A 22,444-nucleotide genomic window follows, 5' to 3' on the forward strand; every position below is an offset into this window, starting at 1 on the left:
TCCACTGGACGTTCCAATTTTTCCCATTCATTTTAATACCAGTGGTCTGTCTCTGCTAAATTGTCTCTGGTATCACTCAAGCATCTCTAAACACAATTGCAAAAATAAACATTGTTTTTAAACAGCTTTCCCGAATACTCTGTCAGACTTTGGTCAGACAAACAGATAGTCTCCCACTAGTGGTGTAACTTCCTTTCCTCTTTGAGTTATGTTATAGATTGAGAGAGCTCAGAAAAAGAAGTACTCTAAACAGTTTCATTAACCCTCTGCCCTTTCTTTTCCACTTCAGACTGAGTTTTCTTAATACAGGCTGGCGAGTAAAAGCAGCACGCTTGCTCTTGATGCGTACTTGCGGCCGTTTCCAATCGCTAAAAACCAGCAGGATCCCTGTTCAAAGCTTACAGGCCATAAAGAAACAGTGAACAATTGCTGTTCACCACTGTAGGCTTGTTCAACAAAGCAGAACCTTTGTACGCACAGACTTATTACCCAGAGAAAAGAGTCAATCAATGTTAAAAACACTTACACCAATTATTATGTTCCTAATTTTCTCCTGATGCATTATGTAGAGCATTTTCTGAGTTTACAGAAGGAGAATGTCATGAAAGATTAGTTTGGTTAGGACTGTGGTGTTTGTTTGAAGGATGCAATGCCAAATCTCTCAAATATACAATTCAGAATCAATATTTTTCCAATTTATTTATTTTATTATTATTATTATTAGCTGTTTGATTTACAATTCTGGTCATTAATGATAATTTTCAACTGTACATGATCAAATTGCTACACATTTCCAACAAACTTTTCACTTTATTTACTCATTACACTGTATCCTTAGCATTCCGTTATATCCATTAGCTTTCCCAGTCAACTCAATGGCATGTTTTTAGGGTTAGATTAGGCTTTGAAGGTACACTCAGTAATTTTTTCCCCATTAAAAAAGTTTTACTTCTAAAGAAATGAATTGTAATTTTGAAATGTAAAAAATCATGTCCACTCACATGAGATGAGGACTCTAGTCATATTAGTAACCTTATAAAAGCTGTTTTATTCTAAAAACAGTGCCCTTGTGGGGGCCATTTTAGAATCACATGACCAGCTGAAAACTACTCGCTTAACCTCAGTAACCGTTTTGTTATTGTACACGTTCACTCTTGGATTAAATTAATCATGGCAGATTGTGAATAGTGAATTTCTACAATGGCACCTGTAACTGAAATGTATTGATTTTGAATGATGCTGCATCCACACCACTAGGTGTCACTGAAAGTCCAAGATGACATGACTAAAAAGTTATTGAGTGCACCTTTAAAACACAATTTGTGTTTTTAAGAAAGCAGTCATACATGCTTGTACACATAACACTGTGACTCAAACTTTGCGTAATAACTGTATATGTCTGTTAACCGTTTACTATATATAATTGATTACTGTTTTTTTTTTGTTTTTTTTCTGAATTTAAAAAAAATTATTAGACTCTCAAATTAATTTGTTCTTCTATTTGAATGTGCTTCATGATGAAAAAAGCAACCAGAAATGCGCAGCATGTAATGAAAGCTATCAGAGTATATTCAGCCTCATTTCAGCAGTTTCTTCCTTTGAAATTCACAAGGCCTCATTACAGCTGTTACTATGGTAATGTGAGGGTCACTTATGTTATTTTGGCAAAGCAACAAACATTTTCTCAAGTGTTTATGTAGACTGTAGACACAAAGCGCAGCATCACCGGGAGCTTGAGCCCAAGGAAAACAAAAATAGAAATGTGCAATTTGCTAGAGGCATGTTCAGACATCGCCATGGTTACCAGCGACATCAGGTTTTTCTTCCCATTTTGTGTCAGAGATCAAGCTTATGTGTTCACAAGCAATTCAGTTTCTCGCATCAAGAGCCATTTCGAGAATTGAGAGGCAAACACAAACAGGTAAATTACTTTACTTTAAAATGCATCATCATAGACAATATTGTGCAATATTACTTTTGAATGGATAGTGCAATTGTCGACCACTAAGAGGTATTAAAGCAGCTTATGTAATACATTCATAATATTTTAAAAGAATAGTTCACTTTAAGCTTTGTCTGTGTATTAAACATCTAAAAATGTCATGCTTATAATTCTGTTATTGCTTGCAAGGTCATTCAAAATATATAAAAATGTGCCAAGGACCTAGTGTCATATGCATAGTAATTGGCATAGCTCAAGTTTTGCTACTTGCTCAAATGGCAACAACTGTTTATTTCAATGAGCAAGCTAAGCCCAGTCAAGTCAGATTCATGCCAGCACCTGATGTGAATTTCAGCCTTTATCACTTTCTCATCATCAGGACATTAAGGGCTCTTCCTAATGCGCTACATTAAATTTGAGGCTAAATTATCTCTCCTACGTTCTTAGTGCTAATTTAATTGCTTCCCACATGTTTGTATTCCTTGGGACACAGCGAAGCATAAAATAAAAAAAAAACCCAAGGCTAATTTTTGTGTTCTCTTCATGCTAGGTATAACGAGAAACAATGTCGCTAATTAGCTGTCACATATTCTTCCCTAGATACACACATCTGAGAAAAAGTAGTGGACTTTTTCTATTTAGATATGATTGACACCTCATTTCAAGCAAAAGACAAAAATTAAACAAGCACAAGTAAGAACATGTTCAGCCAGCACTAGCCTAGTTGCCTGGTTGCCTAGCAGGTGTGCAAAAAAGCCTCATCTGTCAATAATTTTTGGCTAAACATGGAAGCCATGATGCTAGTAACAAAGCACTGGTATTTTGCTTTGCTCAGATATTTCTGGTGCTGTTGGTCGGTTTGAATGTTGTTTCTTGAGGAGGCTGCGTTGGATTGACGTCAAGGGGATCGGTGTTCTTGCGGAAGCAGTAGACCCCATACAGGCGGAACTTCTTATCAGGGAAACCGAGGTTTCGGACACCGGGCTCTGGGCCCCCACAGCGGGTCCGAGGGTTGACGATGGGGTAACGGATGCTGCCGTCCTCCACCCACCCTGCCTCACATCGGTCCATGAGCTGGATCTTCCAGGCAGCGTATAGTTGTCCAACCTTGGCTATTACTGTGCCATCCCGCTGACAAGCCTTTACAGCCTCCAGGTAGTTCACCTTCTTAAATCGTTTGAGGAAGTAAACGCGTCCTGCAACACAAAATTTTTTGTGCGAGATGATAAATGTAGCAAGATTATGAGGTAGAGTCTCGTACTGCCCTGCAAAGTCAAAATGCATTCATTACAACAACACTGAAAAAGAGAAAAATTGCTTCAAAGTACTGTAATTTGCCTTGGTTTTAGTGTGGGTTTTATAGTTTTCATACTCAAAGTTGAGCAAAACCTGTCTTTAAGAGGAGAGATCATAGTCTAAGAGACCTGATTTCAATCATAACAAATTTTGACAAAATGTGTATGCAATGGTGGCCAGCTGGTATGTGATAGCTGTGCAGTGTGTAAACCTCACTCTCCTGGCCTTAAGAGATGCACTAGTGACTGAAGCTTGAGGCTATGGGTTTATAGTCTCCTTGTTAGAACGTCCGACTCCCATGCCTGGGATCACCAGTTCGAATCCCACTTTGGGTGGGTCGAGTAGGACTGATGACATGTAGTTACTGTGTTTTGCCTTTGCATGGCAGCATAAATGAGCAGAACGAAACTTTTAGCTTTTTTTATTTCTGATTAAAATGTTGTGCAGTTGCACATAACTATATTGCAGCCGAATTTACCTAAAACACTTTGTCCATGTTGTGCTTAATTTGCTCAAAATCTTTTAATTTTATTTATTTATTTATTTTTTGTTTAGTTAATATAAAATGTTTTACAGCAGAAACTCTATGCAATGGGATCATGATTTCAAAGCCTGACTGAACCATGATAATATAAAATGTAGTTTTTGTGCAGGCCTGGCTGAGAAAGAGAAAAGAAGGAAGAAAAAAGAAAGATTCCATTTCTGACTGCCTCTTTTTTTCCAGTAGTCATTCATTGATTTTTGGTTTGTTTTTGTCATGTCGTCTAATTTTTTCCACAGGGTCATTCTGTAAATTTCAAGCAGCTGGTCAGTGCAGGGGCATTATTGAAAATTGCCCCAGTCACGAAGATTTCAGGACCAAATTTCTTCTAATAGCCCATTTAGGGATGAGAAGAATAGCCTTTTGGCTTTCAATGACCTGGCTGCAAGTGGGCCTGAAGAACTAGTCTTGTGTACCCACTGGATGATACAGCACTTAGTAACAAATGGTCTGAACCAGTACTCTTCCTGAAGACAAAATCAATTCAGCTCTCCACTGAGTAAACACCTATTATTCCAACAGAGTCGCAATGTGACTCCCCACCACAGCAGCTGTACTAAATCATAGTTTCCTGAATTTGATTTGGCCAATTTTGCTGCAAATCATACATCACTCAGTTAAGTTCTTCATTTGTGGCACAAGCAACATTTGTTGGGCATGCTTCAAATGAAAGACAATGAAAGGAGAAGTACCCTGCAAAAGAAAAACAACTCAAACTGCCTAAGGTGAATAGCTGGTCTTCCAGCCAGGACAAGCTAGTTAGGATGGTCTGTTTTGATGGTTTATAGAGGTTTGGAGCACTTGTCAGCTGGTCAGTCAGGGAACCTAGTTGGGTGGCCAGCTATACCAGCTCAACATCAGCTTGCCCAGACTAGGAGACAAGCTAATCTATCTTAAACCAGGTAAAATCAGCTTGACCAGACTGGGACACCAGCCAGACCAGCTACACACCAGATTGGCCAGGCTGGGAGACCAGCTAAACCAGATAAGGGATTGTTCAGAACAAACACATTCTTGCGCCAAAAAAGCTAGATAGCACAACAAATAGAAAAGAACGCAGGTTTTTTAAGACGCTTTTTCAAAAGTTGATGTTCAAAATAGACTTTGGCCAGGCTGGGAGACCAGCTAAACCAGCGAGATGCAAGGAGAGACACGTTGCAAGGGTCAACAGCACAAAAAACGTGTTCAAGTGAGCAGCCTCTAAGACTGGCAACCTTAAGCTGGACTAAGCTGTGTTATTTCAGCAAAGTAAGACAACCTTGTCAACAGGAACCTGGTCTAAATCAAAAACAGTCTCAAGCCAGAAGAGGTTGCAGACTGAGAAGCAAACTTACGCTATGTAAACCAAGGCAACACTCACCATTAAGGTTCGAGGTAAAGCAAAATGCATCATAGCGTTCATCATCTTTGTGCCTGTAGCCATAGTTGCGGACACCAGGGGGGCTGTCCTTGCGGCCACACTCATCTCGAGGATTGGAGATGGGGTACTGCACTGAGCCATCCTCTAACCAGCCAGCATTGCACCAGTCCAGCCCCTCAAGCCAGGCCTTGTGCAGCTGTGCATGGGAGGCAAGAATAGCATCCTGCTTCCTGCAGACTTCCTCAGCTTCATGGTAGTTCAGCTTGTAGCGTCCAGATGGTGGGTAATATGGAAATACCACACCTTTGAAAAGTCAGTTCAGAGACACACAAAGTAAAAATATTTATTTGACACTTAATTTGATTTTAGTTACTGTCATGACACTCCAATTGAGACACCTCCCTGCTGAAAGGACTAGCTTAGACCAGGATGAATTCCCGTGCTGGTCTTCCAGCAGGGTTGGCCAAAACCTTAATTCCTAACCTTCAAGGTCTAGATTGACAAATCCCGTGTCATCCTCCATATCATTGGTGACTTCGCACTCATAGCGACCATAGTCTTGCAAGGTGACATTGTGAATTATAACTGAGGCGTCTCCTGGTCCAGCCAGCTCCAGAGTCACACGGCCACGATAGGACCCAAATGCCTTCTGTTGTCGGCCCAATGCAACAAACACATCTTCGAACTGGAAAGCGTCTGAAACCTTCGTCCACTTGATGCGGATGCGGAAAGGATCGATGTCCTCTGGTTCATGGTGGAATCGGCAGGGAAGGGTGATAGTGCCACCACGATGAGTGACCACCTTACCTGGAGCAGTCTGGACTATGACTGCCCCTGTTTCATCCTCTGGGGAAAGAAAAAGAGGTGGAATTATTTCATAGTAAAGAATAACTATACACCTTGCAGGCATTAACATTTATTCATGGGATGACAGATGCTTTTATCCAAAGTCACTGAAGTCCGAAAAATACTTTGGTTTTCTGCATGGCATTACGTCTTGCACATTGTGCACATGATGCAAATTTCATAATCAGAACGGTACTTGCAAACTTTTCACATGCAGTCTAGTTTTTCCAGACGCACGGTCAGTCCGCATCTTTGCAAGTCATCGCTGCATGCACCTGACTGTGCAAAAAAATCACAAAGCAGTTGTAGTACGCATATATCAAACACAGCCATATGGGCCCATGGTCAAAAGAGTATACTTTTAAAGGCTAAGTGCTCAACCATGATGAATACCCTAGCCTTTACAGTGTATAGAAAGTAAACAATTTTTCAGTATGTGTTCCATGGGAACAAACCCATCACTTTCGTGTTACTAGTACCATGCTCTACCTTAAGAGGCAATCCATTTCAGAAACCAAGAGGGCCAGATTAAAACCAGAATAGATACAGAGCACTGCAGTTATGTTTATATGTAAATTGCAGGTGAATTCAGGTAAATTGGGCAACGTTTTGACATTGAGATGACAATTTAACTGAAATGTACATGATTTACCTGAATTCACCCAATATTTTGAACAGCCTCTTGGTGTCTACAGTGTTTTAAGAATTTACTTCAGATTTAGAATTGAGTAAAGTTTGGATTAAAATTAATCTGATGATAATTTGCAAAATTTGGGAAGAAGCTGCTGCGCAAAAAGTATCATTTGCGTAATCTTTTGTTTTCCTTTAAGTTTAAGATTAAGTCAATTCAGTTGACGAGTCACATTAGTCTGAAAAGCTGCATTGTGCATGAACGTGTCTTCATCTTTTAAGGGTGAACGTAAATTATGTTGTCATGCAGATGCAGCCTACGTGCTGCTTGTTGAGTACCTTGGCTCTACCTGTTGAGTTTATGGCTAAGTCCACTGAATTTTCATTGTTGTTGTTTAAGAAGCTACTTGAAGTAGCTATATTCTGTGGCATTAAAAAAAGACACTAAAAAGGTTTCAATCCTTCAGTGTTTTAATTTCCCACAGAATCAATTAATTGTTTCAGAATCCTGTCACATTCCTGTCACTCTGGCTGTCTGGGATTTTGTCTGACAGGACCATGGCATTATCGTCCCATGTCTGTCTTGTGTTTCATTGTCTGTCTTTGTGTGAGCCCGCAGTTTCAGTTGTATTACCTGCCGTGCACTCTTCGGTCTGTCTTGTTTCATGTCGGGAGCACGGTGTCTGGATCCTGACTCCCTGTCTGGTTCGGTTTCGGTCTGTGTCGGGATCCGGACACTCGTACTCCATGTCTGTCTGTTATTGATGTGGGTGCATCACGCTTATGCCATCTTGGCAGTGTGCACTCGTATAAATAGTTTATTTCTGTCTCTCGCGAACATGGGTGCGCATCACGCTCACATTGCGCTGCGCGTCCGGGTCATGAGTTGTCTTCATGTTGTGCTGAGGTTTGGTCACTACAGTCTAAGATTTCAGGTTTGTGTATGGCCAAACTCTCGCACAGTTGTCCTGTCTTGTTTTTGTCGCCTGTTGTGTGCATTGCATGGGATTTGCCTCGCGATGTACGTTCAGGTTTCGTTTAGTGTGAGAATGTATGGCATCATGTTGTTTGGTGTTGCTACACATTCTCTCGTCTTGTTTGTTGGTTGGCATGGGTGTATATTGCCTTATTGTCTTGGCAATGTGCACTCATGCCATTCGGGTGTTTAGTTTTGTGAGAGCACGTGGCTTTGTTTCTGTATCGCTGCATGTCTCTCTGTCTTACATCATACCCCGCCTCCTTGTTTGCCCATTATTAGTTTATTAGTCACACCTGCCCTGTCTTGTTAACCCATTTGATTTCTCTCCCTATTTTAGTCTCTTCGTGTTTGCTGTCCAGTGCCAGTTCGTCTTGTTTCCAGTCTTGTGTGCTTGTGTATCCAGTCGGTCTTTAATGTTCCAGTCGGTCCCATCTTGTTGGTCTGTTGGTCCTGTTTTTTATTCCCATCCCTACCTCGGCCCGGTCGGTCCTGTTTCCTGTTTCCCCTGCACCAGCCTGTATTATATTTCCTTCAAGGTAGTTTATGTTTATTGTTTTTCCCCTTGTGGGAGTTTGAGTTTGCCTTTATTTTTTTTATTTAATAAATTCCCTGTTTTTACCTCTGCGTTTGAGTCCTGAGCCTCTTATTCCTGACAGAATGAACTGGCCAAGATGGACCCAGCAGATTTTTTTTTTCAAACTGGTTCTCCTGCCCGCCAGCACGCAGAGCACATAAGGAGACTGCGCAGGGTATGGCAGGAGGACAAGTCCGTGTGGGGGTATGCCCTTTAGTTTTTATCATTGTCTAGGATACGATCAGACCTACCTAATCGATCTCTTTTTGGCAGGTCTGAACGAATTTTTAGATCGTGGGTCCCAGATCGGGATGAGGATGGAGGTTTCCTTGAGGCAGTCAGGCAGGCTATGAAATGGGAGGAGTTTGTTTTAGTCTGCGCCTCAGAGGACTTCTATTCCTCATCCCAACCCGAGGACAAGGGCACCCCCCACACGGAAGTGGACACCTCGGCCGAGCCCACTCGACCCACTCGACTGCCCCAGAACCAGTGCCTGAAGCCTCGGCCATCCCAGTGCCAGCATCCCCGGTCATGACGGCTGCTCCCACAGCAGTGCTTCCAGCCGCCCAGAAGAGGAGGAGGAGAAGGGTTCCTGTTCTCCAGTTGCTCTCAGCGCTCCCGGCCACGGAGGCTGTTCCCCAGTTACTGCCAGCGCTCCCGGCCATGGAGGCCATTCTCCAGTCACTGCCAGCGCTCCCGGCTATTTTAGCACTGTTTTAGACTCCTCGTGTTTGCTGTCCATTGCCAGTTCATCTTGTTACCAGTCTTGTGTGCTTGTGTCTACAGTCAGTCTTTAATTTTCCAGTTGGTCCCGTCTTGTTGGTCTATTAGTACTGTTCCCTGTCTGTCACTCACTCGACATTGTGTCGATGTAGTGACACTAGGGGTCACTCTTGGGAGCCCAAGACACCTCTGGTCTTTGATAAAAGGCCAATGAAAATTGGCGAGTGGTATTTGCATGCCACTCCCCCGGACATACGGGTATAAAGGAGCTGGTATGCAACCACTCATTCAGATTTTCTCTTCGGAGCTGAACGGTCATGCTCACTGAGCTGAGTACTACTGTTCATTCACCTCTGCTGGATCTGACGGCGCATTTCAGTGGCTTCTCCCCCCTCGGCACTGGTGCACTGCAGAGAATGCCCCTGGGCGCTTCGGCAGAAATAAAAGAGTATATTTCTCTAAAAGAGTATATTTCTCTAAAAGAGCGGCACACACGGAACGTCTTTTTAAAGACGCGTCTTTCTAAAGATGCTTTTCCGATTGTGTGTTATTCCTGGTTGCGCTCATTATCTCTCGCCTTCTGACGGTCACGATCACTGTCTTTCGTGTCTGGGCACTGCTCACGTGGAGACAGCGTTTGTGGATGGTCATGTTCTCATTGCGAGGATATGTCCATGGCAACGTTACGGTCGCGGCTCGCCTTCGTAAGAAAGCAAGCCACCCCAGAGGCTCCCCGCCTCGATCCTTTTACCCACGGGTATGAGGCCAGCATGGCTAGCACTGGGGGTGATTTGGGGACCCCAAATGGGACCGCCTCCGCCTGGTATCCCCCGCGGACCTCCCATTCCCCAGCACGCTCGTCTGCCCCGATCGGACTTCCGGATGAGTCCGCCGGCTCGTCTCATGGCGAGTTCGACCTCTTATTTGGAGCCCGTGAAAGTGATGAGCTCTCGAGCGCAGCATCGGAGAGTGGGCTCGTCCAGTCGGAAGCCTCAGCTGGGCTCCTTCCTTCAGGGACGATTGCCCAGTCACAGGCTGACAAGGAGATGACGACATGCTTTCCCGGGCAGCCGTGAGCATCAACTAGAGTGGAACTCACTGCTCTTCCCTGAACCCTCGCAGCTCGGTGATTGTTCCTGGGCTCGCGGCGCTGCTCAAAGCCACGCCCCGCCCCATTCCTTGAAGAGCTGACAAGGTGGCGGGAGGCACTTTTTACTGCCCGGTCCCGATCTTTTCAGTTTCCCTGCCCTCACTACCCTCGATGGTGGGGCGGCCAAGGGCTATTCGGCAATCCCCCAGTGGATAAAGGCGCTCGCGGTGCACCTATGCCCGCAGAGCGCCACCACCTGGCATGGGTGCCCAAAGCCCCCATCCAAGGCCTGTAGGTTTACGTCGTCTCTGACGGCCAAGGCCTACGTTGCCGCTGGACAAGCCGCCTCCGCCCTGCACGCCATGGCTCTCCTGCAAGTCTGCCAAGGCACTAAAGGAACTGCATGAGGGTAGTTCCACCCCGGGATTGATGCAGGAACTGCGCTCGGCGACCGACCTCGCGACGAAGGTCACGGTGCGGTCTCTCGGGTGGACAATGGCCACACTAGTGGTCCAGGAGCGCCACCTTTGGCTCAACCTGGTCGAGATGGGCGAGGCCGATAAGACACGATTCCTTGCTGCCCCCATTTCCCAGGTGGGCCTATTCGGCGACACCGTCGAGGACTTTGCCCAGCAGTTTTCGATGGTGGAGCAGTAGACGGATGCTAGCCAGCATATCCTACCCCGGCGCGGCTCAAGATCCCGCACCCTGTCTACTCATCACCAAGGGTGTCCCCCTGCGGTGACTGCACTGGCTCCGCCGCAGCCCACCCCTTCAGCCCAGCCCCGGAGTGGAGCCCACCGCAGGAAGCAGACGCCACCCGTCTCACGGCAGCCCAGAACCCGTGAAAGGCTTCAAAGCGCCCTTGAGACGGGCGACCCAGGGACAACGAAACCCGCTGCTCTGGAGCTGGTAAGCAGATCTCTCCATCTTTTTGTTACCTTTTGCATTTAATTGCGCTGCATGTCCAAGTGGCTGCAGTACTCAAGAGCTCAGCAAGAGCGGTTTCCTTGTTCCCTGGGTCACATATCCGGTGTGCATGGCCGTCATCACATCCTCCACTCTATTTGGCAGGTTTGGCGCTCCAGCGGCGGTCTCCCGCCCCTGAGCGCCCAGCTGTGGCACAAATCTGCCCCCAATGTGACAGTCTTTACGGGTCACGAGGTCAGGCCTCTTCCTCCCCCATCCCAGGCTGTTCCGGGGGTAGTCACAAGGAGTCAGGTAAGTGCTTCAATGTCCTTAGACTCAGCACGGCCACGACGTGGTGTGGCACCTGGAGCTCCGCCCCGACGCGAGGCCCCACCTGCCGGTACGTCCGATGACATTGTCCCTTTGGTCCCCCTTGCGCGGAACTTGGACGCATGGCTTGCGCTTTCCAATCCGTCGCGAGGGCTTGTTCAGACCGTCCGACTCGGCTACGCAATTCACTTCGCCGGGTGTCCGCCCAGGTTCAGCAGTGTCCACTTCACCTTGGTGAAGGACGAAAACGCTGCTACCTTGTGTGGAGATCGCTACCCTCCTACGGAAGGGCGTGATAGAACCTGTCCCTCCAGCCGAGAAGAAGAAGGGGTTTTTCAGCCCCTACTTCATACCGAAAAAAAGGCGGTGTGTTGTGGCCAATCTTGGACCTGTGAGTTCTGAACTAGGCTTTACACAGACTCCCGTTCAAGATGCTGATGCAAAAACGCATTCTGGCGAGCGTCCAGCATCAAGATTGGTGCGTGGTGGTAGGCCTTGAAGGATGCGTACTTCCATGTCTCGATCCTTCCTCGACACAGACCCTTCCTTTGGTTTGCATCCGAGAGTCAGGTGTATCAGTACAAAGTCCTCCCTTTCGGCCTGTCCCTGTCTCCTTGCATTTTTACGAAGGTTGCAGAGGCTGCCCTTGCCCCGTTAAGGGAGGCGGGGCAAGAATTCTCATTCTCAACTATCTCGACGGCTGGTAAATCCTAGCTCATTATCGAGACATGTTGTGTGCACATAGGGACCTGGTGCTCTCACACCTCAGCCAACTAGGGTTTCGGGTCAACTGGGAAAAGAGTAAGCTCCTCCCAGTTCAGAGCATCTCTTTTCTCGGTTTGGAGTTGGACTCAGTCTCCTTGACGGTGCACCTTATGAACGAGCGCGCCCAATCAGTGCTGGCCTGTTTGAAGGTGTTCAAACAGAAAACAGCAGTTCCACTGAAACTTTTTCAGAGGCTCCTGGGGCATATGGCATCCTTGGCGGTGGTCACCCCACACGGGTTGATGCATATGAGGCCGCTTCAGCACTGGATCCAGACTCAAGTCCCGAGATGGGCATGGCACCACGGGACACGTCGCGTGGTCATCACGCCGGTCTGTCACTGTCTTTTCAGCCCTTGGACCGACCTCTCGTTTCTCCAGGCACGTCGTAGTCATGACAGACGCCTCCAAAACGGGCTGGGGCACTGTTTGCAACGGGCACGCAGCCGCCAGCCTCTGGACGGGTCTGCAACTGCATTGGCACATCAACTGCCTTGAGTTGTTGGCAATTCTGCTCACCCTGCGGAGGTTTCGGCCGTTGATCCAGGGCAAGCACGTGATAGTTCAGACAGACAACACGACAACGGTAGCATATGTCAACCGTCAAGGCGATCTGCGCTCTCGTTGTATGTCACAACTCACCCGACATCTCGTCCTCTGGAGTCAGCAGCACTTCAAGTCACTGCAAGCCACTCACATCCCGGGCAGCCTCAACACTACAGCGGATGCGCTGTCACGACAGGTTACCCTCAGGGGAGAGTGGAGACTCCACCCTCAGGTGGTCCAGCTGATTTGGAGTCGATTCGACAGGCACAGGTGCACCTGTTCGCCTCCCAAGAATCCTCCCCACTGCCCACTCTGGTACGCCCTGACCGAGGCCCCCTCGGCACAAACGCACTGGCACACAGCTGGCCACCTGGCATGTGCAAATATGCATTTCCCCAGTGAGCCTGCTTGCACAGACCCTGTGCAAGGTCAGGGAGGACGAGGAGCAGGTCATCCTGGTAGCACCCTACTGGCCCAAGCAGACGTGGTGCTCAGACCTCACGCTCCTCGCAACAGCTCCCCCCTGGCAAATTCCCCTGAGGAAGGACCTTCTTTCTCAGGGACGGGGCACCATCTGGCACCCGTGCCCAGACCTCTAGAGTCTCCATATCTGGCCCCTGGACGGGACGTGGAAGACCTATGCGGTCTACCACCTGTGGTGGTAGACACGATCACTCAGGCTAGGGCCCCCTCTATGGGGCATCTGTATGCCTTTAAGTGCCATCTGTTCACTAAGTGGTGTTCTTCCCGTCGGGAAGACCCCCAGAGATGTACAGTCGGATCAGTGCTTTCCTTCCTGCAGGAGAGGTTGGAAGGGAGGCTGTCCCCTTCCACCTTGAAGGTGTACATTGCCGCCATAGCAGCAAACCACGACGTAGTCGATGGTAAGTCCTTAGGGAAGCACGACCTGATCATCAGGTTCCTAAGAGGTGCCAGGAGGCTGAATCCCTCCAGACCGCGCCTCGTTTCCTCATCGGACCTCTCTGTAGTTCTTCAGGGTCTCTCTGTCAGCGAAACATGCCTGGAGTTCGGTCCAGGTTACTCTCACGTGATCCTGAGACCCTGACCGGGCTATGTGCCCAAGGTTCCCACCACCCGTTTAGGGACCAGGTGGTGAACCTGCAAGCACTGCTCCAGGAGGAGGCAGATCCAGCCCTGTCGTCGCTGTGTCCGGTGTGCGCTTTACGCATCTATTTGGATCACACACAGAGCTTTAGAATCTCTGAGCAGCTCTTTGTCTGCTTTGGTGCACAGCGGAAAGGAAGCGCTGTCTCCAAGCAGAGGATCGCCCACTGGCTCATTGATGCCATAACTATGGCATATGTCGCCTAGGACATGCCGCCCCCAGTAGGGCTACAAGCCCATTCTACCAGGGGTTTAGCGGCTCCCTGGGCCCTGGCCAGGGGTGCCTCTCTAACAGACATTTGCAAAGCAGTAGGCTGGGCAACACCCAACACCTGTGCAAGGTTCTACAACCTCCGGGTGGAACCGGTTTCGTCCCAGGTAGTGGCACGCAACACAAGCAGATAAGCCCGGGATAGCTGACCGGGTGTATCGCTTGCACATAGCGCTTTTCACCTCCCTTGGAGCTGAAGACGTGTGCCATTAATTGCCAGTAGTGTTCACAAACTTTGTTCCCTGGTTGACTTCCTCCAAGCCCTGTGGCAGTCGAGTTTTCGGAGAGACTCGCTGCCAGCCCAGTACATGTGCTAACAAAGAGCCCTGTTCTGGGGTAGGTGCTCCGCATGTGGCGGTTCCCTGTGAGGCTAACCCTATGCGATTCGTTTCCCTGTTGGCAAACTGCTTCTTCCTTGGGCAGAGCCCCTCTGCCCCAGTCTCCATGTTTGTAGTAACTCCTCCCCCATTGGGCAGGATCTACCTCGAAGACTCCCCACATGGTTGGAAAGACCATGTGACGTATTTTTCCACTTAAATATCCCCCCTCTATTTGGGTGAGGTGTGGTCTTCACGGTGTCTTCCCCTTGGGAGGGACACCCCCCGACTAGACCTGGTGGCCCAGTCGGATAATCCCCCTTCTTTTTTAGGGAGTGGAAAAAAAGAAGGGGAAAAGAGGCCATGACTGGGTTAAGCCTGTCTCTATCTTTTGGGTAGTCGACTTGTCCACAAAAAGGGCCGTTCGACACTCATAAATATGTTGGGGGATGTTACGTGTCGACCTGGTGTGCAGGCTATGAGGCACACAGTAGTCTGCCACTACACACCACCAGTTCACATAACACAGTTCAGCCATTTGTGGCGTTTCGTATAGGGTCCCCTAGTGTCACTACATTGACACAACGTCGAGTGAGTGACAGATAGGGAATGTCATGGTTACTTGTGTAACCTCCGTTCCCTGATGGAGGGAACGAGACGTTGTGTCCCTCCTGCCACAATGCTGAACTACCCGCTGAAATGGCCGGACCTTATATCGGCTCCTTAGCATAAAACCTGAATGAGTGGTTGCATACCAGCTCCTTTTATACCTGTATGTCCGGGGGAGTGGCATGCAAATACCACTCGCCAATTTTCATTGGCCTTTTATCAAAGACCAGAGGTGTCTCGGGCTCCCAAGAGTGACCCCTAGTGTCACTACATCGACACAACGTCTCGTTCTCTCTATCAGGGAATGGAGGTTACACAAGTAACCATGACGTTTTTTATTACCATCCCTACCTCGGTCTGGTCGGTCCTGTTTCCTCTGCCCCAGCCTGGATTACATTTCCTTTGTTTTTTTTCTCCTTCGGGTAGTTTGTTTATTGTTTTTCCCACTTGTGGGAGTTTGAGTTTCCCTTTATTTTTGTATTTAATAAATTCCCTGTGTTTTACCTCTGCGTTTGGGTTCTGAGCCTCTTATTTCTGACAAATCCTCCATAGCTGGATTTCAGGGTGATGAGTCCTCTTTCAAGCCACCTAGTTTAAAGAGTGTGACTGAGTGCAATGGCTTTCTAAGATATTCTGAACAGATCTCAAGGGTCACAATCAGCTTTGACATCTCATTTAAACTGTCGGCTGGATACCTGGCACTCTGAAATGTTTTCTACCGAAACACCTTTGCATATGAAACCTGGGTTGACAAACATGTCCAACTACTAATTCAAACCAAGACAGCTAAAGAACTGGCATTTTGTGTGTAGAAAAGGGGTGTAAAGTGAAATCAATGTCAATGCAACCTCAGACTTATTAAATGTAATTTACAACTGCCAAGTAAGTGTTGGGGCCACACTGAGAGAGGACGGAGAAAAACATGGTAACAAGAAACAACCTTTTATAAGCAAAAAAACAACCCTGTGGACAAAAAACTTTATTATATTTATTTATATATTAAAAGATTATACACCATGTGTACTTGCATTAGTTGCCATCATTGAGCCTGTTTACATGCACACCAATACGCTGACTACTTCCAAAAATCAGCTTCTTTAAAAAAACAGACAAAGCAAGAGATCCACATTTACATGACATTTGAAGTAATATAATTTTACTTTAATTGTCATGAATAAGTGTAAAATGTCAAAAGAATAAACTTCGGGAGTGAATTCGGTTTTAGAATGCGGTTTTCACTCCTGTAAATAACTAAACTCTGTGTGAGCAGAACAGAATTGAGTACTCCGAAGAGGACAACTGTTTTTATTGTAGCAGCTGTATGTTGTAACAAAAGACTATCAGATGTTGGATATTGCTTGCATATCTGAGGGCTCTTGTGGGTGGAGTGCTCTCTAGGTCAAAATTTACATTATATATGCTCTAAATAGCTATGAACTTACACAATAAGATATTGTACGTTTATTTGTTTATTCATCTTATCTCTACAAGGATGGCAGCAAATGTTTTTCTTCAAGTAGGCATTTGTCGGTAGGTATTATGATGATGTTTTGTTTACATTGCATTTGCATTTATGTGGTTGTACCATACAGGCTATTTGTGATATGGAACATCTGGCATAAAGTGGCACTGAAGACAAAGGTCTTACCCATTACATGAACCACTCTCCTCCGTCCTTTCTCTGAGTCAGCTGGGTAGGTGGCCGCAGGGGGTGAAAGGAACAGTAATGTGCAGGGAATGGTTGCCAGCCAAAAGATCTTTGCAGAAAAAACACAGAATTTTGAACCACTTTGAATAAAAGGGTAAGGCATGACTTGAAGGGGTTATGACATGCCTTTTTTTATTATTTTAATATGTTCTTTTGAGGTTCACTTAGGATATTAGTAAAGGTGTTTTGCACAAAAAACAGTCAAACTTGTAAAACATGACCATTTTCCACACTCATTCTGACCCTCTGTCAGAAACACAGTTTTGCTGCTGCTTCTCCTTTAAGACTTGACAGTAAACGCCCACTGTTATGATTGGCTGTCTGCTCTTGACTGACCTGCTCTCTCCACTTGCCGTCTCACTGCTCAACGCTGCTAGGCAGCCTACAGAAGGGATGTGGAGGAAGTGAGATGGAAGTTTTGAGTTCTAAAACTTACAGTATGTTTTTATAGTATAAAGACCTCTTAAATGTTAAAAGATCAAGGAAAATGTGATTCTTCATGTCATGATCCCTTTAATGGAGAAATATTAAAACATTAAATCAACCTGATTCTTTACCAAATCTATCTATCTATCTATCTATCTATCTATCTATCTGTCTGTTTGTCTGTCTGTCTGTCTGTAAAATGTACTATTATATTGTAGTACTGCCCAAAATTCAGCAGTATAGTGCAAGGTTATTACAAAAGGGCCAAGAATAACAAAATAGATATTGTCCTTTTTAAAATGATAATTTGTATGTAAATGCCAAATAGTAAAGATCATAACCTTGCTTGCAAATGCTGCCTTCATTTATGTAACATAATCAACACACACTGTCAGAGACCCACATATACTAACCTTCTGCAGAACTGACACCAGCCAAACACATTGTATACGACACAGATTCATCATTATCCTCTACTCCCGTTACAGCATATGTTTCTCCACACTGCAATACCCTGCCGCATATATCAAGGTTACAGTAATAAAACCCATGAGCATGCATTTTGAACTCACCATCGTCATGAAAGGATGCGATTTATGTTGAGATGGCATAAAGATATTATTGCTTGGAGTGCACTGAAATGCGCGTTATGGTGCAGTTGGGCTCTGTGCTGTCCCGGTTCTGACTCGGTATCACTGCAGATTACTGTCGAGTCTCATCACACGGATTGCTGCTGACTGGACCAGCACAGCGCTACACCTCATTTACGACTGTAGAAAACCTCAGTGTGTGAGGATATGGGTTTATTAGTGTTAGTGTGTGGAGAAAGATGGTGTTGGTCATAGTTTGACTTGAATATTGTTTTAAACATATTAGAATAACTTGCATTGTTTTTATATGGAGATGGAATTGTTGCATATTAACATACAAATGGAAAGAGATTCACAAATAGAAAGTTGGTTCACAAATAAATTGAATGAGATCCACGAATAAATGTAAGGAGTTTCACAAAAATGAAATGAATTCACAAATAAAAAGAATGAGATTTCTAAATATATGTTAGGAGTTTCACAAAAATAAAGTGAATTCACAAAAAAATAAAATGAGATTTGCAAATAAAAAAATTATTATTTACAAATATATTTTTTTAACTCACAAACACAACTCTGTTCGCATCTAATCGCATTTATTTGTGGATCGCTTCCTTTGTATTTGCGGATCGCTACAAGCATTTGTCGATTTTGAAACAAATCTAGCGTGAAGATGTGCACACAAATATACAAATAGGTGGACTCTACCCATCGTCTACTCAAGCCAATCAGATAATGGCCACATTACTCGGACCAATCGTAGCACATTCTATCTTCAACCAATCACGTTTTGTATTACTATCAGGGTGGGACCAGAGTCACAGCGCTCTCATGAGCATGGAATCAAGCACATACAGATAAGCTCCAAGACCACAAACTTTTAAAGAAACGGATGTCATCAGAGGAATACTGTGATTTAAGATTCGTATCATTTTCTCTCAGTTATAAACATGTGTAGTGTCTTGTTAAATGTTGACAGATGAAAACTGCCCATTTGTAGAGTGTCCTGATCATTAGTTTTATAGCTAACCTGGCTGAGAGTATGAGTCTGCTATTTTAATTTTAACCAAGTTTCTTGACTGAAATGTGTCGTCAAATCCTTTACTCTTAATGTTACAAGGCAGAACCAAACAGACACACTACTAGACACGACAATAGATCAGTAGTACAGATAGTGCCTTTATAAAACATGAATCATATTAGATGATCTTAGGAGCACAAACCATAAATGAATATCCTATATTACACAGTGTACAAGATCTGCTATGCCAATAATGTGGTTTCACATTATGTTAATGTAATTAATAAACACAGTTGTAAGTAGAATTTTACATTTTAGCACTTTTGTGTGAATGTTTTATGGGGTCCCTCTCTAAAATACAGCATCATGTTCTGACAGTGATAAATGACTCATTAGTTATTGCCATCTTTTTCAGATGTTTCCCTTGTGTACTGCCCATCAACTTTGAGCAGTTGACTCACTTGCTCCAAAACTCAGTGGTTCCAGCTCCAATACAGGACACCTTTTAAAATGTGTTATATGAGATTCTTTATTTTTCTGTTATGTCAGATTTTATTATGTTACAATGTCATGTCTTGAAATGAAAGTGCATTACAAAATGTAAATAAACTGTAACATTGTCTTTGGGTTGACTTACTTAAAAATGGAAATTCTGTTATTTACTCACCCTCATGTTTTAAAAAAAAAAAAAAAAAAAAAAAAAACCTGTACTATTTCACGTCTTGGCGCTAGATTTGTTTCAAAATTGACAAGCGCGTGTAGCGATCCGCAAATGCACAGGAAGCGATCTGTTCACAAATGAATGCTGGACAGAGTTGTGTTTGTGAGTTAAAAAAATATATTTGTAAATTATTTTTTTATTTGCATTCTCATTTTATTTATTTGTGAATTCACTCTATTTTTGTTAAATTCCTAACAAATATTTATAAATCTCATTCTTTTTATTTGTGAATTCATTTCATTTTTGTGAAACTCCTTACATTTATCTGTGGATCTCATTCAATTTATTTGTGAACAGACTTTTTATTTGTAAATCTCTTTCCATTTGTATGTTAATATGAAACAAAAATAACCCCATATTTTTAGGTTGCACTGTAGCTAACGTAAACTCAGTGCTTTGGGAGTTTATCTGATAATTAGTTCTGACATATCTTTCGTTGTGTCTGCTGAAGATGTAAAATAATCTCACACAAGTTTTAGTCACAGTTTCGGACCCCTTCTCTGTGAACTTGCTTTGCTAGCAAGCTGTAGACATGTCTGTTAGAAATATGCTACCTAAAGTTATGAAACTGTGAAAAGTGGTTAATATAATGACAATTTGTGTCAAAATATATCAACATATCTGTTTTAAATGTACAAACAACATATTGGAATACTATCAAAACAATTGGGATGAATAAATGAAGTGTACACACCATGTGATTTGATTTCTCGTACATTTTGAATATATGATATTTTGTGAAAATAACTGTTTGACTGCATTCTCCCACTAATAACACGGCTACTTACCACATAAATAAATATATGGGCATAAAATGTTGATAATGATAAATTGAAATTATTTTATTATGTGGGAACAAAGACACACAGAGTGATATGAAAGACAAGAAACTAGTGTCAAATGGCTATTCCAAGGACAATGGTTGTTTATACAGTTTAGCAGGCATTATACAAACATTTTGTTTTACCACAAAATAGAGTGATTGGTTTATTAAAGGAATGTTCCGGGTTCAATACAAGTTAAGCTCAATCAACAGCATTTGTGGCATAATATTGATTGTGAGGCACTTACAATAGAAGTGAATGTGGACAGTTTTTGAACATTAAAATACTTTCAAAAGTATAGCCACAAGACATAAACAATATGCGTGTAAATATGATGTTAGTGTGATAAAATCGCTTACTAACCTTTTTTGTGTAAAGTTATAGCCAATTTTAAAAAACGTTGTTACCATGACGATGTAATGTCAACAAACCCTAAAACGACTGTAAAAACAATTTAAACAACTTTACTGCTTTAATGCTTTACTGGACTGTCATAAATTATATTCTCTTAACAACACACTGGCAACTGACAATCAACCAACAGCCTGAATGTCAATACAGTACAATACAACCTACTGTACATTTAACATATACTATATATACAATTTTTTTTATTGTATAATGTGTAATCTATATTGTGTGTATTGTATACTGTACATTGTATGTTATTATTTGTGTATTGTGTTATGTGTAATTATGTGTATATTAGATTTTAAATTGTGTTATGTAAATCTGATGTTTATTGTAAATTGGTATATGTCTCATCACTGTCACGACTGCTATGTTGCTCGGAACTGCACCCAAGAATTTCACACACTATTGCACTTGTGTATATGGTTGTGTGACAATAAAAGTGATTTGATTTGATTTGATTTTGAATAATACATACGTTTTAACAGAAGAATTAATGTAAGTGCTTTTGTAAAATTATAAGCTTCACATTTCTGTTTAAACCCTCCAAAAATTGGCCACATTCCCTTCCATTGTAAGTGCCTCACTGTAACTTACAATCAAAACTGTAATCAAAATCCATTTTTGTGATAATCAAAATTATGCCACAAATGCTGTCGCTTAAGCTTAACTTGTATTGAACCCGGAACATTCCTTTAATCAGATTCAAGTATTCTTGATATTTCCCCTCATCTCTATGTCTTCTAGGCTTCCTCATGTACAGATTGCTGTACAAATTCCACTGGAACTGCTTTAAAAGGGCAGATTTAATTTGGAAGATGCCACACAAATACTGTAGCACAGTGGTTTTCAACCTATGGGTGGGCTGCACGAGTATTACAGGGGGGTCGCCAATTATTATAATTTTTATTCATATTTAGTTAATACACATTTAAATATACTATAAGTAAAATTTAAATACCATAAATAAATAGCACAACATAAATATTAGACTGTTATTATTGTGCATTCACTTCACGGGCTCACTGATTGGTTTTCTGTGTTACCAATAAACCGCCATTTTCATTAAGCTACTTGTGCATGATGCAGTAACTGTACAACAGATGTGAACATGGATAAGTGGTTATCAATGGGGTCTCTCAAAAGAACAAATACAGATGTTGGTCCAACATCTGTATTTGGAAACAGATGTTGGAAACAGCTCCAGCAGTTCCTGACATCGAAAAGACTAAAAATAAAGCTAAACGAAGAAAATACAGTAGTGAGTGCCTAGCACTAGGCTTTATATGTGTGGGAACTGAGAACGAGCAGCTACTGCTGTGTGTTGTGTGCTCAGAAGATTTGTTGAAAGAAGCTTTGAAACCAAACAAACTCCATTGTCACTTGGAGACAAAACATAGTGAATTTGTGTCCAAGCCTATTGAGGTTTTTTTTTGAGAAAAAACTTAAAGAGTACCAAAGCAGGAAAAAAAACTTGAAACTGCATGCACTGGCATCGACAATAGTGAAGCAGTGGATGCATCCTATCATGTGGCAATGCTTATCGTAAAGGCTAGAAAACCTCACACAATTGGTGAGAATCTGATTTTACCTGCCGCAAAAGAAATGGTTGGTGTGATGTTGGGAGAAAAGGCCCGCAAGTAGTTAAATCTGATTTCACTTTCAGATAATACAGTTGAAAGAAGAATAAACGGAATGGCAGATGATGTAACTCAGCAGCTGATGCCCTACAACTGGACGAATCTATGGATATTGCAAACCTTTCCAACCTCCTTGTTTATGTAAGGTATGAGCATAACAGAGAATTATAAGAGGAATTCCTTTTCATTAAGCCACTGCCAACTCAATCAACTGCCGAAGCCATATTTGATATTTTGGATTAGTTTATTGT

The 22,444-nt window shown here is 43.6% G+C and overlaps 1 protein-coding gene across 1 annotated transcript; it reads right to left on the reverse strand.

The window, feature by feature from the left end:
* Positions 1–684: 684 nt before the first annotated feature.
* On the reverse strand, positions 685–17,734 carry LOC127439037 (hyaluronan and proteoglycan link protein 4-like). The gene is made up of 5 exons (XM_051695055.1): positions 17,559–17,734; positions 16,501–16,609; positions 5,623–5,985; positions 5,140–5,442; positions 685–3,138 (listed from the first exon to the last, which is right to left on the reverse strand). The coding sequence occupies exons 1-5, from the start codon at positions 17,595–17,597 to the stop codon at positions 2,774–2,776; spliced, it is 1,179 nt and encodes a 392-aa protein (XP_051551015.1). The 5' UTR covers positions 17,598–17,734; the 3' UTR covers positions 685–2,773.
* Between the last annotated feature and the right edge of the window lie 4,710 nt (positions 17,735–22,444).

Source organism: Myxocyprinus asiaticus, chromosome 50, assembly GCF_019703515.2.
Source record: "Myxocyprinus asiaticus isolate MX2 ecotype Aquarium Trade chromosome 50, UBuf_Myxa_2, whole genome shotgun sequence".
Taxonomy (NCBI): domain Eukaryota; kingdom Metazoa; phylum Chordata; class Actinopteri; order Cypriniformes; family Catostomidae; genus Myxocyprinus; species Myxocyprinus asiaticus.